Genomic DNA, 16,221 nt, shown 5'->3' with positions numbered 1-16,221 from the left:
CTAACTGCAGACAGGCGGCCCGCAGATATATTTAGAATACACCAGAAACTATAGTTTAACGGCTCATTACGGAGAAGTGACTGGGTCTGTTTTTAATTATAATTATTAAAGTCATGTAATTAACTTGACAAAAGACCGACACACCGCTCACATCACTCTGCGTGTTTCTAAATGCTGCAGTAAGCTCTGGTAAACTCCGGTCAGCTGGTCAGCCCAGGTTTTTGTGGAGAGGCAGCGTTGTTAACAGGGGAGCTGCAGCTGGTCGCCCTCTGGTAGGCAAACTTTGCAACAACCATGACATGAGTGAAGGATCTGACTCTATGTTTCTTTTTTAATAATCATATATCTGCCGCTATAAACGGCCAATGCCGATTAAATGCAATTAGCTCATATCGGCTGATAATATCGGCCGGCCGATATATCGGTCGGGTTCTAATAAACACAAGCATCCAAAACAGAATTTAATGGTCTAAAATTGGCGAAAATTTAATTTGAATCAGGAACTCTCTCATCAAAGAATAAACAAACAAGATAATGAATGTGACAAGACATTCAATGCCAGCTTTCAGTAGCAACCCCCCCCCCAGCCCTTATTAACAACAGAGAGAAATCTATTTAAGCAGAACTGTCATATTACAATTCTTCTTCTAAATCTAATCAACAATAAATGTAGAATTTTCTGACTGGAGCTTCAAATCTGTAGTTGGGAAAGCTCTCTGTCCATTTCTTGTCACACCACTTAACGTCACCACACACACACACACGTCTGTACGTCAAGCTCAGCCTGCAGGCAGTCGAGTGTCGTCGTTTCATGTGGAGTAACGCAGGCTGAGTGGGCAGCCTGAATACCACTGAGGGAGACGCGAGAAGACAAGAATGTCCCTTCCTCCTCCCCCTCTCAATCATCTCCCCCCCCTTCCTGCCTCCCTCCCTCATCCATCACCACACACTCTCTCCCATCACCCTCCTGCCTGAAACTGTTTTTTTTTTTTTCCATTCATCCCCTGTCCCCTCTGAGGCACTCGGGCTATATTTAGGAGTCCAACTCACCATCCACTATCCTGAGTCTGCTGCTGCAATGAGGCCAAAGCTGTCAATCAGAAACAGAGCGCACAACGCCCCCTGCAGGACACACTGAAGCTCCCTGAGGAGCACTGCTGACCACACATGCTCTGTTCACTGCTCATTAGTCCTTCAGTCACACTCACACCTGCTCTGTACAGACACAACCTTCCTACTTTGACCATTTTCTGCAATGTTTTTCCGTTCCCTGATACATAATTGTAGTCAAAATGTCATTCCCTGCTTCACTAAAGAGATAATTAAGACTAGATTGCCTGGATCTCGACTGCAGACCTACAGCGTCCCATAGATTAGCACGGTTCGAAGGACTTGTTTGATGCAGATTTCAAAAGATCCAAAGATACTTTCTCTAGGAGTAAAACAACTTACTCTAATACAATAAATGAATACAAAAAGGATAAGCAACATTAGGATGGAACAAAAACCCACATTTTAAGAGAAGTAGCCCTGTGAGTCCACAAACGCAGTATGTACAAAAACACTCTCTTCCCTCACTGTCACTTGTCCCCTTGAATATTCTATGTATTTATAATTTAATGAATTATCATTTAAATGAAGCCGGATGGAAACTGGATACAGAAAAATGTGTCATGTTGAACTGTGAAATTGTAGAGCATTTTATGTATAAGATGCTGCATTTGAAATAAGTGTTTTTTTAACAACATACTGAGTGCTTTTTTCATTCTGCACAACAAATGATGTTGAGGGGAAGTCTTCATTCCATCTTTTCCTGTAGCAACAGGCGTAAAACCATTCTGGCCGAGGGCGGAAATGAACAATATGAATGTTTCATTACAATTTCGGGTTGGTTTATGGGTCTCGTTTGACCTCTGGACATTAAGTGAGGTGGTGGTGAGGAAAACTAGTGTCATTTCTTTCCCTGGTAATGAAGGAATCTTAACCACACTTCCAGTTAGTCAGTGTGCTTCTGAAAGCCCCCATGTTTCCAATCACATAGGTTGTTAGCAGAAATGTACTGCAACCTACCGGATTAATACTTTTCTTTATTTTTAAGTAGTTGTCAAATACTCACATTTGGCGTTTGATGTATTCTTTAAGAAGCTTTTCATCCACTGTGTACATCTGGACCTTGCTGCCATCATCGTAGTAGTAAACCATGTTGGTGCCAAACTCTGAGGGGACCTGAACAGAGCCGTCAGACGACTGAGAGTCCCGGAAGTTCTGAGAGTATTCATAACGACCTTAAAGAACAGAAAACACAGAAATTAAATCTGAGAAACAATGACTAAATAAAATGCAAGCATTGCAATGTTGTTTTCTGGTAAAGGATGTGAATGAAAACATTCCTGAGAAGCTAAACTCGGCTCCCGGCTTTTCTCTAAAGTTGTTACAAAAGCTGCTAAAATAAAACCCTGGCTCAAAGCTTTGCTGCGAGGAATTAAAAACAGAGTTTTTAAGAATGGGACATAATACAAACAGAGCAGGTTAACAAACAGAAAATAACACCGTCAACATGACTTACACAGCGTAAAAATCTGGTGAAACTAAAAACCGCACCTCGACCACGACCTCTCCCGCGTCCACGACCTTTCCCTCTGCCTCGTATTCCTCCACGAATGCTCCCACTGTCACTCCGGACGCTGGCGGTCTCATCTCCAAAGTCCCGCTGCTCTCTTCTCCAACCTGTTAACAAGAAAACGCAAACATTCAGTGTCAGATCGTACAGATGCTTCACGTAGCGGTTCCCAAACTACAAGTCTTAAAGTGTTCTAGGAGGGGCTGATAAAACCTGATACACCTGAGGAATTATATTAAGAACTTAACATAAATAAATAAATAAATAATAGTTTCATGCATATTTTCTATTGGTTACAGCAGTTAAATGTTCACTACACCTTTCTAGACCTGAGGATGCAGCATCATCAGTACAACCACTTCTACGGGACAACATGAGCCGTCAGATGATCACAGATGCTGCAAAGAAGCCCTCTGTTTATTCAGATTATCTAAAGCACCTTTTTGGAGGCCATCAAAATAGGACTACAAGTACAGATTCTTTTTTCTTTTCTTTTCCCAAGTTGATGTCTTTATACATCTTGTTTTGTCTGACCAGGAGTCCAAAACCAAAATATATTCAATTCATTTTAATTTATGTAACACATTCTCACATTTGAGAAGCTGGAACCTTTAAGTCGTCCGCTTTAAACTTACATAGCCGGTCAATCAGTTATCATGACAGCTGCAAGTTCTCGACTCTAGTGACTTCCCCAGGTCTCAGAAAGGAAGATGGTGTGTGTCAAATGTTATCATAACCGAAATGATTGTCAGAACTATGAAAATAAAACCTGGTTGTAAAAACTTAATTTTTCTTTAAATTATGTTTACATTCTCATTTACTGGGATATAGATTTACTTGTAGGTTGAGAGGCCAATCAGGCTCTGAATCAGCTGTGTGATGCAGAACATTAACCAAAATGAATCACTAAGCTTTTGGTAAAAGAGCATCAAAAGGCTAGCAGATATACGCCATGCTTTCATCCTGCAATGCATTAGTTTGGGAAAAACAACTCGCAGACACTGGAAAGCCAGATGGTAGCAGAGAAAAATGCTGAGCAAATATGAAGTGGAGGGCAAACAAGCAGCAAAGCCAAACCAGCGTGTAAAGAAGCAAAACAGAGGCTGAATGCGGAAACAGAAAACAGTGAGCTGCGGGCCACTTACTCCTGCTGCTATCATGCGCCCTGTTATTATGGAGTGTGTGATTGGGAGACGTGGGGTCAGGTAAGTCGCCTGTAGGCTCTGTGTCCGAGCGTGCTGGGCCCCCGCCGGCCGTCTTGTCACCGTCGTCCCGGGACGCATCCTCCAGCGGCAGAGAAACCCACTTACGTTTGTTACCTGGCGATGATTGCACACAGAGCTTGAATTTTGTTCCAAAACACTGGAAATCCAGTTAGGAACAAATGAAATAATCAACTAAACTTCATCAATCTGTGTTTTAAATAAAGATCCTCTGGTTATTAACCCATTAAGACCTATTGCGCCCTCTACAAAAGCCTTCTAAAACCTGAGGCTTTGTTTGAAAACAAACAACCTCCTAAAACCTGAAAAACTTTATTTCTCTGCCTCTGTAGCAGACACAAACACGAAATCCTCCTCCTCCTCCAACACATCTCTTACCTATGGACCCCCTTTTCGTCCTCAAAGTAACTGCTGTAATTAGCATAAAAGTCGCTCCCCTCACTCATCAGCCATTATCACTGTCTGAAGCGCAGCTATGGAAACTTTATAAAAAAAAAAAATTCCAAATCCCATAATGCATTTCGTCTCCCCAATGGTATTTCAGCGGACCACGGTGCATTTCATCAGTCATGTGTCTTGAAAATGATGACATCTAATAAAACATGCACCGCGTCACATCCGAAAAACCTTTCTAATGTTTTTTCTGAAGTAGCCACATTTAATTTAAGTTAATGACCTTTAGGTTTCCCTCAAAAGACACCTCAAACTGTCGAACTACTAAGTCAGAGAAAGGGATTTTAAAACCTTGACATTTTTAAAAGGGGTCATATTATGCTTTTTGTTTTTTTCCCCTCTCCTTTATTGAGCTATGCATCTTTTTTTGCATGTAATAGGCTTGCAAAGTGAAAAAGCCCAAAGGCAGTTCCCATCTCCCACAGAAAACTCTGCTCTGAACTGCTTTGCTGTGACATCACAGCGAAATACGCGTCATAACGCTCGCCTGGCGGCTAGTCAGACACGCCCTCAAAAACACCAGTGGAAAAACAGTGAGCTGCAGCACACACCTCCTCTCCCTTCCAAACACTAGCTACCCTCCAGGCAGTCAGTGGACATAAAGTTTGTCTGTGATGTAGAGACAGAGCTCAGTTAAAACTTTACAACATATCGTCATGTGAGTTTTGTTTTTCCGCCCTGTGCCGTCCAGAAGGTGATATCTCGTTTGTTTAATCAGTGTAAAAACAAGAATTGTGGTTCAGCGGTTATGACAAACACCTTGTCCTTCTTACACTTCAGTTTTTGTACGTATTAAACAAACATGCTATAACCTGTAATTAGTGAGGAGCTGGTAGGTTGATTTTGTAAACTTCTGACGAAGCTAGGGTAACCGTTTACCTGCTTCCAGTGTCTATGCTAAGCTAAGCTAACCCGCTGCTGCTTTACATTTAACAAAAAGAAAAGAGTGGTATCGATGTTCCCATTTAACTCTCAGCATGAAAGAAAACTATTCCTTTAACGAGTTTCAAAGATAATTGGCGGACATTTACATAGTGGATCAGTCAGCAGGGGATGGGCAGACTCCATCTGCTGAGGAAGACTGTGTGATACAATCAAAAGCTCCAGAACGGCTACTAAACAGACCTTGTAGTGAGAATAGATGTTCATAGTTCTGGGAAGGATCTGTCAACATTGTGAGGTAAAGCCAGTAGAAGCATTATTTTATGTTCTGAAATAATCTGAAAACATGCATCCCCATTTTTGTCAATAACTATGTGTATTTGTATAGAGATCCAGATGCAGAATCCTGGCATAGCTCATCTTAAATCTATCTTCAGTCATAAGACATGTACAACACCATGTTAAAATGATTTTCAGAGCCTGTGGAAATCTATATCTAATCTATAGCGATCTCAATTCATGTTGGAACAAAACACTCGAGAAGTGGTGCGTCTCATATTAGCCTCCGTAAAAGATTGGTGCCTGTTTGTTTTTGTTTAAATGTCTCTAAGATAAGATGAGAGTGAATCAGAGGAAGTGCAACACACATGATTATCAGAGTAGAACATGCACCAATCTGCACCAACCGTGATCAATACAGCCACTGACATGCTCCCTCTGCGCAGAAGTCATAGATACAAATCATCGCTGTCCAGTGAAAGACATTCATCTCCAAATCTGGTTACAGATTAAAGGATTCTTAAGCTCATGACAACATTTAAAACCCATTAGGTTAAGTGAATGTTGTCATAAAGCCTAAAGTTTCTTTAAAGTTAAATAAAAGTTGATGTTTTGGGAATGAATAATTTCACGGGTCAGAGAAGAAATTTGCATTAATCGAAACCAACCAATCGGCAGAGGCTATAAGCACTTTTCAGACCATTTAAAGGATGCTGTTCAACATGCTTCACCAAGTGAGAGAAAAATACCCTCCTCACCTCCACCTCCTCTCTTCTTCAGGGTGGCGCTCTTGGTGTCCTGTCCCGCCTTTGACTCTCCGTCTTTGGGCAGCTCTCCCAGCGGGTCCGGCTGAGCCTCCTGGTTCTCTTTGCTCTCACCACCGTCATGGCTGCTCTCCGATTTTCTCTCCGTTCGCTCACTGCTCTTCTCCTTCTCTCTGCGCGAGGGGGGCGGCTTCTTTCCATTGTTGTTGAGGACATTTTGTTGTTGCTGGAAGATGGAGAGACCAGCTCATAATTACACTCTTAGAGGATGATGCAACGAGACGCGGCCTTTTCATTCTTAAACATCTCTCTTTTTAAATGTGTGTGCTTCTGCCCTTCGTAAAAAAAAAATAAAATAAAACACATTTTGGGTTTCAGTTCAGGCTTTAGACGCACAGTACTTACTTGGACAGCAAATTCAAGGACTTCAGAGTTAACACCTACATCTCATTTTAATCTTTGATCTTGTCAAAGAAATCCACTTCAAGTACTATCAAAGAGGTATTTCTCAGGACATGTTATCAGGATCCAATTAGGTACTTATAAAAGGCATTTCTTTAACTTTTCTGATATCCCTCAACAAACCGAGGGGTCACAACATAACAAAAAAAGATTAGAAGTAAAAAAATATTTCATTTAAACCAAACTATGCTTAGTTTTTACTGCCTTTTTTTCCCCCACACCTCATTATGCCTCTTAAATTCCTTTTAAACAAACCCAGAAGTAAAAATCAGTTTATCTACTCACAGCTCTGGTGCTTCTTTGTGTACTTTCACAAAGCAAAAACCCCTAAAAATGTATTTGGGAACCACAGCTAACGGCTCTTTAGTAAAGTCAAGTTTTTTTTTTCCAGTTTTAATGACTTAAACCTACAAATTTTGGTTTTCTAGCTAATTTTAAAGCATTAAAAGAACAACATTGGTGTTTTACACAGACCTGAAAAAGAGTTTTGTTTTTTAAACATCAAATTGTTTTAGAGAAAATAAAATATTCTTCAAGCACTCCTATGCAGACAATATACATACATACAGTTATACACAACTAAATAAACTATTTTGATACAACTTGTTTTGTCTAAAAGTGCCTGAAGAATATTTTCTATTCTGCAATGAGTTTTTACAACCTTAAATTCCTCTGGCTCGACTACATCATATGTGAAATTGACTGGGCACTTAGCCTCTGCAATTTTTTATTTGAGAGAAAATGTGGACATGTACCAAAATCACTGTTAAAGGGCCGACTGCAGAGCTGAGTCCTGAGCAGTTTTTGGTGTTTTTAGTGCTCCATCTAGCGAGCAGAAATCAGAAAAGCTTTTCTGTAATCGAGCCAGAAAACAAGCACAAGTTGCTCCTTTTAAATCATGTTTATTTTAATGTCTCACACACACACACACACACACACACCCAACCACACACACACTTGTCAAACCTCTTTGGCCAGTTCCCCAGGTGTGGGCCAGTTTGTGATATCGCTGAAGTCACTTGACTAAAATTGAGAAAGAAAGAAAGACACAAAAAGAAATAATCAATTCAGCGTTCACAAATCGATCGCTGTCACCAGGACTCATTGGGATTATTTGAACACTGTGAGTGGGTCAGGTAGAGTCTGAGTGGCTTTCTGGTTGAAACCATCGGGGGAGGAAAAGGAGGTCAGTGCTCCTGGTCTGTCGCAGAACTGCAAACAACAAGGATAAACAGGCCGAGGCACTTTCCACCGCCGTGAATGTTGTAAATTTGGACAGTCTGATATGAGATCAAGGTTAAACAGACGAAGGCTCAAGTTACACTTAGAAGAGAAATAAAAACTGCAATCACAACCATTCTCCTACACATGTAATACCAAAACAAAGTGTTCTTTATTGTGTTTTTTTGATACTAAAGAGCGACGGAACGAAACTAAATTCATCCTTCAGGGAATTCTGGCTTTTTAAACGGATCTCACTGATGCATGTGCACTGACCGAAAGATTTTGTCCTTCTTTAACATTATATATATATCTCCGTCACTTCACCCAAATCACAAAAGACGGTAGTGAAAGAAAGACAGCACAAGAAAACAAACATTTGTTGTCAACACAAAAGACAGAATAACAGCAGCTAAAAGTCTACTCTTTAATTTCTTACCATTAAATGTTTATCTGAATCCACATCAATAACTATAGAGCTGCTCTCACAGTCAACTTATGACTTATGATCTGTTTCGATGCTGCATTTAGAATGATTATTATAGTTATTATTATAGTTGTTATTTTGCGTCAGTCTGAGTGTCGGAAGACCTGAGTAATGGCAGGCTTAAATTCTATGTTTTTGATTAAGGTTGGTTAAGTTTGGTTCACAGAGAATTTAAGGTTCTTGTGAAGTTTCCAAACCAAACTGTTTACATTCAGTGTTACTCACCAAAAACATATTGTGTATATCCTTGAGCTCTAACAATTGTGTTGAATGCATTTCTTTCGTCATAAAACATTTGCAACTATTGCAAGTGAGTTTTAAGTATTTAAAATCCAGGATTGTTTAATCCATGTTATCCTAGCAGTCTTCTTCTTTTTTGATTTTCTTTTGTTGCATTTAATTTATACAAGTTTCTGTCATCCAAATAAAAAATTATGAGCAAGCTGTATTAAAAAAAGTATTTATTTCAAGTTATTATAAACAATTTGGTCATTACGCTGTAAAACAGTTAAGTGCTTCGAACAGTAGTTTGATTATTTTGTGCATGATTTGCAAACATTTGCTGCATCATGAAATATATCTATCCTTGTTAGTATTGTGGTAAAGATTATTAACACATCGGCCAACCCTGACAGTGCAGTGCAGCTTTAGTGTAACCCGTCACCTCTGACATGCGACTTTGACCATGAAAATGTCAACAGGTTCATTCTGGGTAAGCAGGGTGCAATTCAAGCAAAAATCCACTGTCTGTGTGTCCTGCTGCAGTTACATCAATAAAATACCATTAGCAAAATAACACAAAAATAATCAATCACCACGTAAAGTGCAGCATTAAAAGAGCCACAGATCTCATACATGATTCTTTCCTTCTCTAAGTTAGAGATATCTCTAAGACAGTTTCCTGTTTCCAAATCCTCTATTTAAATGTATTAAGCTACTTCTACTATTTGGTTTCCTTCCAACCATTTATTATAAACAACTGCAGCGGAGAAACTGGTTGGAAAAACAAACAAAGCAGCAGCTTAACGTTTGGCTACCAGCAGGTGTTCATTTCCCATCCTGCACGAGGGAGAAACATGAACCCACGATCCACAGACTTAAAGGTATAACATTTATATTACAATATAACAATTCCTCATTAAAATGTCTAAAATCAATTAGACGTGTATTATGTAAGGGTGCATCTCAGAAAATTAGAATATCGTGGGAAAGTAATTTTTTTTTTACGTAATTTAAGTCAAAAAGTAAAACTTTCATATATTCTAGATTCATTACACACAAAGTGAAATATCTGAAGCCTTTTTTGTTTTAATCTTGATGATTACTGCCCAACGCTCGTGGAAATCAAAAATCCATGTCTCTAGGTAACGGTGCGTTTCATTTGATCGCCTGTCAATGGCGCCACAACCCCTCTTCATCCCCGTCCAGCTGCCGAAACTTTCACGAGAAACGAAGGAGAGGGAAGAAGAAAGTCGGCGAACGTGACCAAACATAACGTGAATAAACCTTTAAATACGTCACCTCGTCTGTGAACATGATTTCTGCCTGAGTCACGTCAGATAAATCTTTATCTGCAATAGTGGCCGTTTAATAATCAAGACTACAACTCCCATGATACCACGCTACTTCACAGCGTCGCCAAACTACATCTTTTGTTTTTGTTTGGATGTGGGAGACTTTGGAAAAGCCAAACCTTTGGAGTTTATGTACAGGTGAGAAACCGGCAAAGCTCAAATACAACCATCACCTACCACCTCCAACTAGTTTTGATGAAAAGCTAAGCTAAAACATCAAAATAAAACTGCAACATTAACAGATTATTCAGTGTTGCTTTGGGATTAATTATCAAGATATATTAATGTCACTGTCATCTACAGTATTTGGACACCACAACTAAAAAAGGAGAAAAACAACAAAACATTACCTTGCTGGTTTTTCTTGGTCTGGGCTTGCTGGCACGGACAACTTTCAGAGTGTTTTGTTGATCTGCAGATACGGAACAAATAAGTAAAAGAGACATTATCATATTTGACAGGAGAGACGTAAATCCAGCAGTTTTTTAAATTTTTTTTAAAAGAACAGTCAGCGAGCAGGTTGCTCAACACTGGAGTTAAGAAGTCATCTACTCTTGCATGCTCTGCTGTGCAGCACTAGGAATTTCTGTCAGTACAGAATGAATATCCCCCCCCCTTGTTTTTGACAGAGAGACTAAACTAGTTGTGGGTGTTTCTGTGTACAGCCAGCAGCAATGTGTGGCTGCGTGTCTGCAGGCAGACGCATGCTGGGAGTGGTCCGCTGCAGCCTGACGGTCCCTATCGCTCGGCGGAGGATGGTCGGATTGATAAGAGACGCTGGGCCGAGGCTTCCACATGAATGGGTGTATGCCTGACCGAGCCTGCAGACGTCCACCAACAGACCTGGTTGTGCAGTAACGCTGTAAAATGATTCCTGGCCAGTGTCAGATGCTTCAAATATAGCTCCCCCTGGTCGCTCTGCGCTCTTGACACACATGCACATCTCAAATTTAGTCGACCGTGAATTTAACAAAGCTGCTGATATATTTCAGAGCCAAATGTCACATATTTGACCAAATATAACAGTGAATCACAAAATTAAGATACATGTAAAGTGACCAGTGTTGTTTGTTTCAACATTTAAACTGGCACAGTTATCTGATCACATAGACAGATAATCAATCCAATCCTGATACATGATCATCAATTATTGAAGGAAATACGCCACCAAGTTGTTGTTATTATTATTTCCTCAATTAATTGACACTTTTATCCAAAGCGACTTACAACTGCTATATGTCAGAGGTCGCACGCCTCTGGGGTTAACTAGGGGTTAAGTGTCTTTCTCAGGACACATTGGTGTCACAGTGGGAATTGAACCCTGGTCTCCCACACCAGAGGGATGCGTCTTTTACACTGCTCCATCACCACCCCATAAAATAAATATATTTCGTATTAAGTATCTGTAACGCTGAAGAGGATTGTAAGAAAAATATTTTTCAATAGTTCAAATTAAAAGTAGGAGAGGATGAGACATCCTGACCTGTCCTTACTCCTCAGTATGAGTCACAAACAAAAACAGGATTCCTACATTTCCCAGAATGCAATAGTGTCTTTCATTAGAACCCTCCTGCCTGATAAACATATACATCTTTCACACCCCACACCCCGAGTTGGTGACGCAGGACTTTTGTTTTAACTTTAAATTCTCAAGCTGAACCCCACATAACCCCGATGACATCACTATGACATCACCAGGGCTATTACAGCCCTGAAATAAAACTACTGTTCTCAAAGGCAGCGTAGTACCCCTTTAATTTATTGATGAAGTAAAAAAATAAATTTGTATTGTAGTTAAAGCTTTAAACATCCCCCAAAAATGTTTTAGTGCTTAAATGACAATAAACGAATAGTAGATCGATTACAGATTGATAATCCTTTAGTTGTTTAAGTAAATTATTAAGCAAAAAAGGGCATTTATTGATTCCAGCTTCTCAAACATGAGTCTTTGCTGCTGTTTTATGATTGTACGCTGAATATCTTTGGGTTTTGAGCTGTTTGTCAGGGGAAAAAAATAAATTTGAAGACATTTTCATAGAGCTGACAAGTTCAGTTGATTAAATGGATTGGTCAATGGCATCTATGTCAAACACTCACTGGTTTCAGCTTCTCAAATGTGATAATTAGCTGCTTCTCTTCATGTTTTTTGATATTAAATTGAACTTCATGTGTAAAATCAGTGACATACCTCTTCAACTGTAGTTATTGATCGAAAAAAAAAATAAAAATCCTATTCTACTTAAAGTGGTTTTGGACTGTTGGCTGGGCAAAACAAGATACTTGATGGCATCACATGGAGCTTCAGGACATTGTGATGTTATTTGTCGCTATTCTGTGAAATTTAATCAGAAAACAATCAGCAGCTTATATACAGCCGTTTTAAAAACTAATTATTTAGTTTCGTTTCATTATTGCATCATGCAAATTTTACAAACAATCAGTTAAAAAGAAAACTAACTGTGTAACTAAACACATGTACTCAAGTACAGTCCTGAAGTACAATTTTGAAGCACTTAAGTACATTTTGAAATACTTATACATCACATGTGTATTTCCATTCTATGATACTTTCTACTCAACTACATTTTAGAGTCACCTTTACTCCACTACAGATTCAGATTACTCATATATAATATACACCAACTAATAACTCATTAAATAAATAAACTAATTAAAATTACCTCCACCTGAGCTACACAATACTGCATCACTAATAGCTTTATTATAGATATTATTCAAATACAAATGGGACATTCTGCATAATGAGTGCTAACACTTTTGTACTTTCACTTAAGAGTTTGAATGCATGACTTTTCCTTGTAGCAGAGTACATAAATAAAAAGATGTTAGTACTTGTCCCACCAGTGCAGCCTGTCGACATACTTGTGCTTTCACTAGTGACAGTGGAGAGCAGGCTGGTGGGAGGAACTGCAGGAGGCCAAGCCATTGGACGTACAAAACGTGTCTTTACAGCAGCAGCTAGCCTGGCTCTCTTAGCTTCATTCGCACATAGACAGCACCGACTAAAGGCTGATTTAGGCTCACAGTGTGCTTCCCCTTGTGCTGTACATGTCACCGGCATTATCCCCGTCACTGTCACTTCCAGACAGGGAAAAGGCAGTGTGAGAGCTAGCTGCTAGCAGCTAAGTTACAGACAGAAGAAGTAGCAGTTGTCAGTGATCAACACGTGGTGCTCGGGAGCAATCCGAGCACAGAGGGGGATGGGGCAAGTATGCCACCTCCAACAGCTCTTGACTGTGCTGACATTTACCAAGTTTATGTGCTTCATTCAACTCTTTAAAAACCTTAAATGAGGTATGATAGACCCGTGCAGGTGAGATTAAAGTGGATTTCACTGCAGTGACGCTGTCAAAACGCTACAGCAACGTGCTCAGACGCAGCTGCACCCGCTGTTCTTGTACAGTTTAATCACGACAATCTGTTTTATATGAAATTAAAACAAACAAACAGCTCACCTTTCTCTTGAGAGCTGGAGTTGATGTTGTTGCTCGGCACCCTGCCCGTGGTCCTCTTGGTCCACGGGTTGACTTTCGGCGGAGGAGCTTCGACAACTTTCCTCTTCACCGTCTCCGCAGCCAAGTCGGCGCTGCTGCTGCTGCTGCTGCTTTGGTCATTTTCTTTATCGTTTTCGTTGCAGTTCTTGTGCATGTCCGTCGGGCTCTTGGCTGCCTCGGAGTTGGGGCCATCTGCTAGTTGTTTCTGCCCCTGTTCTTCGTGCTCTCTCTGCAGGTGAGCCCCCCCGGACTTGTTTTGGCTCTCCGCTGTCAAACCCGAGTCGACCTGATTAATACACTCAACCTCTGTGGACATCCTGCTAGTTTCCTAACAGCGCACAGTGTTAAATCCAGTGTGAATATTTGGTCCTTGCTCTCTTATCCCAGAGAAAAGTCGCGAAAAGCTCGGGGGGGGACACACCACATCCACAACTTGGGGTAAACAACTTTTGGGCTGGACCTCGCTAGCCAGCTAGCCAAGTAGCTTCTACAGCTAACAGTTAGCTAGCTAGCGACCATGCAGAAGTCAGCGAGCTAAATGTTGTTGTTTACCGCCGCGATCGACCGTTACATATCAACACGTAGTTACCTCCGAGTATGTAGTTTGTCACCATGTAAACGACACACGCTGAATTGGTTCGCCTGCGAGTTTCTTTAACTTTTAAAAAACAACTACTACAGCGACCTCCTCTCGGTCTCCCGTTTCAACTCCACGCTAACTAAGTAGAGCTCGTGCTGCCAGCTGCTGTGTGCCTGTAAACAGTGACTCTGCTGCCCCCCGCGGCCACGCGACGGTACTGCAGCACACATTTAACTAACTGCAAACAGTTCCTGTACAATAACCCAGTAACTCTGTCCCTAATCAGCTACATGTTTACTAGTTACCATTTATTATTAATTCACCATTCTCTATTTCAGAGCTGTTCATATTGTCATTTTGCATATTGTATATACCAAATCCACCTACCTCTAGTACATAACACCTGCACATAATACTTATTTATTCCAGCAGCCTTTTCACTCTGCTCCATCACACTGTGTACATGTGTATGCATGTATGTGTATGTGTACCTGTTTATCTCATCCATCCTTTGGACTCCGCTCATTGCACTATTGTCTCAGTCTTTCTATATTCTTTCTGTTTATAGTGTGTATATATGTGTTCTCTATACTGTAGCCGGTGTGGGATTTTATTATTATTGCATTGTATCACATTGTGAGCAATGTACAATCCTGAGTCAAATTATAAGCATATTTATATATATATATATGCTTATAATGCACATGGACAGTGGTGGAAGTCGCAACCTAGAGCCCCTTCATATCAGGCTGGCCTTCCAGTTTGTAAATCACGACCGAAAACTCACCTTTACTCCTAGGCTTTTAACCCGGGTTGAGAGTTGTATGTATTTTATGGTCTATTTGTGTTTTTTAATTTAATTCATTCATGTTAATGTACAGAACGTTGGACAACCTGGTTGTTTTTAAATGTGCTTGATAAAAAAAAAGTTGGATTACATAAATGTAAATAAGCATCACTAATGTTGCAACTGGTATTACTTGTGCAGCTTAATTTACAATAATACATCATCATTTATTGACAGATTTGTATTTTGTATTAAAGATCTGAATCTGCAAGGTAAACTATACCTAATGTCAAGTAAATGTAGTGGAGTAAAAAGCATAATATTGGCTTCCAAAATGTAGTGGAGTAGAAGTATAAAGTAGCATAAAATGGAACGAAACAGAAATGCTGTTTTACAAGTAAAAGTACTGCATTCACAATTTCACTTCAGCAAAAGTACAGAAGTATTATTAACAAATATGCTGAAAGTATCAAAAGTAAAATGGCTCATAATGCAGAGTGGCTACTGTGTTACAGTGTAATACTGTATATATTATTGACTATTATTATTAATGTATTGATTTTTAACAGTATTTAAATGATGTTGTTGGTCAAGGAGGAGTTAATAATAACAATTTCATATACTTTTGGTAGTTTAATCTGTAAAAGATCATCATATTTTATAGTGATATAGTTTTTTTAATGTAAAATCTTAAATTGAAAAGTGATAGGTAACTATGGCTCATTGAAAAAGTACAAAGTTTCTTTCTGAGATGTAGCGGAGTGGAAGTATAAAGTAGCATAAAATGGAGATACTCAAGTAAAGTACAAGTACCTCGTTATTAAAGTAAGTACAGCACTTTTTAACAGGGACAATATAGACGCATGTTTAGCTGAAGTTAATTTGAAGGTGAACCTCTGGTCCCTTGACTTTTACATTTAAACAACTAAACAAACAAATGAATGTGACAGTCAGAGGATAAAAACATCAGAACAAACAGACTTTGTGTCTAGCGGCTGTACACGACTATGAATATATGAATGTTTGTGTGTAAGTATGTATCTATACGGTATGTAACGGTACATGTGTGGCTCCTGGGTCCATTAAATTCATTGTTGTTTAAGCCATTGTGTCAACATAATGACAAATGTGCCAGACAAGTAAGTTTTACCCAAAAAAAGTCAGTAAAATGATAAACCCATTAAATGTGTACTAGTAATCTATTTTCTCTGATAAATTCATTAGCAGAATTGTTGTTGACAGTAAGCCAAAACTTATTCCGAAAGCATTTTCTATGACAGAAAACATGATATTTGTATGTATTTTTGAGATATTTTTAAGGTTACATATTGCCTGTTGTTTATCTTTTTTTTTGGGGGGGGGGGGGGGGGGGGG

The 16,221-nt window shown here is 39.6% G+C and overlaps 1 protein-coding gene across 3 annotated transcripts in view; it reads right to left on the bottom strand.

Annotated features, from left to right (window-relative positions):
* The window catches only part of larp1b (La ribonucleoprotein 1B), a 35,807-nt gene extending 21,606 nt beyond the window's left edge, over positions 1-14,201 (bottom strand). For 2 of the 3 annotated variants that reach the window (XM_046062090.1, XM_046062091.1), the window contains exons 1-7: positions 13,442-14,201; positions 10,316-10,377; positions 7,650-7,706; positions 6,216-6,447; positions 3,766-3,939; positions 2,602-2,727; positions 2,117-2,285 (exon numbers count right to left, since the gene is read on the bottom strand). In XM_046062090.1, coding sequence (XP_045918046.1) covers positions 2,117-2,285; positions 2,602-2,727; positions 3,766-3,939; positions 6,216-6,447; positions 7,650-7,706; positions 10,316-10,377; positions 13,442-13,796 — 1,175 coding nt within the window. In that variant the 5' untranslated portion in view covers positions 13,797-14,201. The remainder of the gene's footprint in view (positions 1-2,116; positions 2,286-2,601; positions 2,728-3,765; positions 3,940-6,215; positions 6,448-7,649; positions 7,707-10,315; positions 10,378-13,441) is intronic. The other variant, XM_046062092.1, reaches the window with a different exon arrangement.
* Positions 14,202-16,221: the final 2,020 nt, after the last annotated feature.

Source organism: Micropterus dolomieu, linkage group LG11 (genome assembly GCF_021292245.1).
Source record: "Micropterus dolomieu isolate WLL.071019.BEF.003 ecotype Adirondacks linkage group LG11, ASM2129224v1, whole genome shotgun sequence".
NCBI lineage: Eukaryota > Metazoa > Chordata > Actinopteri > Centrarchiformes > Centrarchidae > Micropterus > Micropterus dolomieu.
This window is presented reverse-complemented; position numbering and strand designations above follow the sequence as displayed.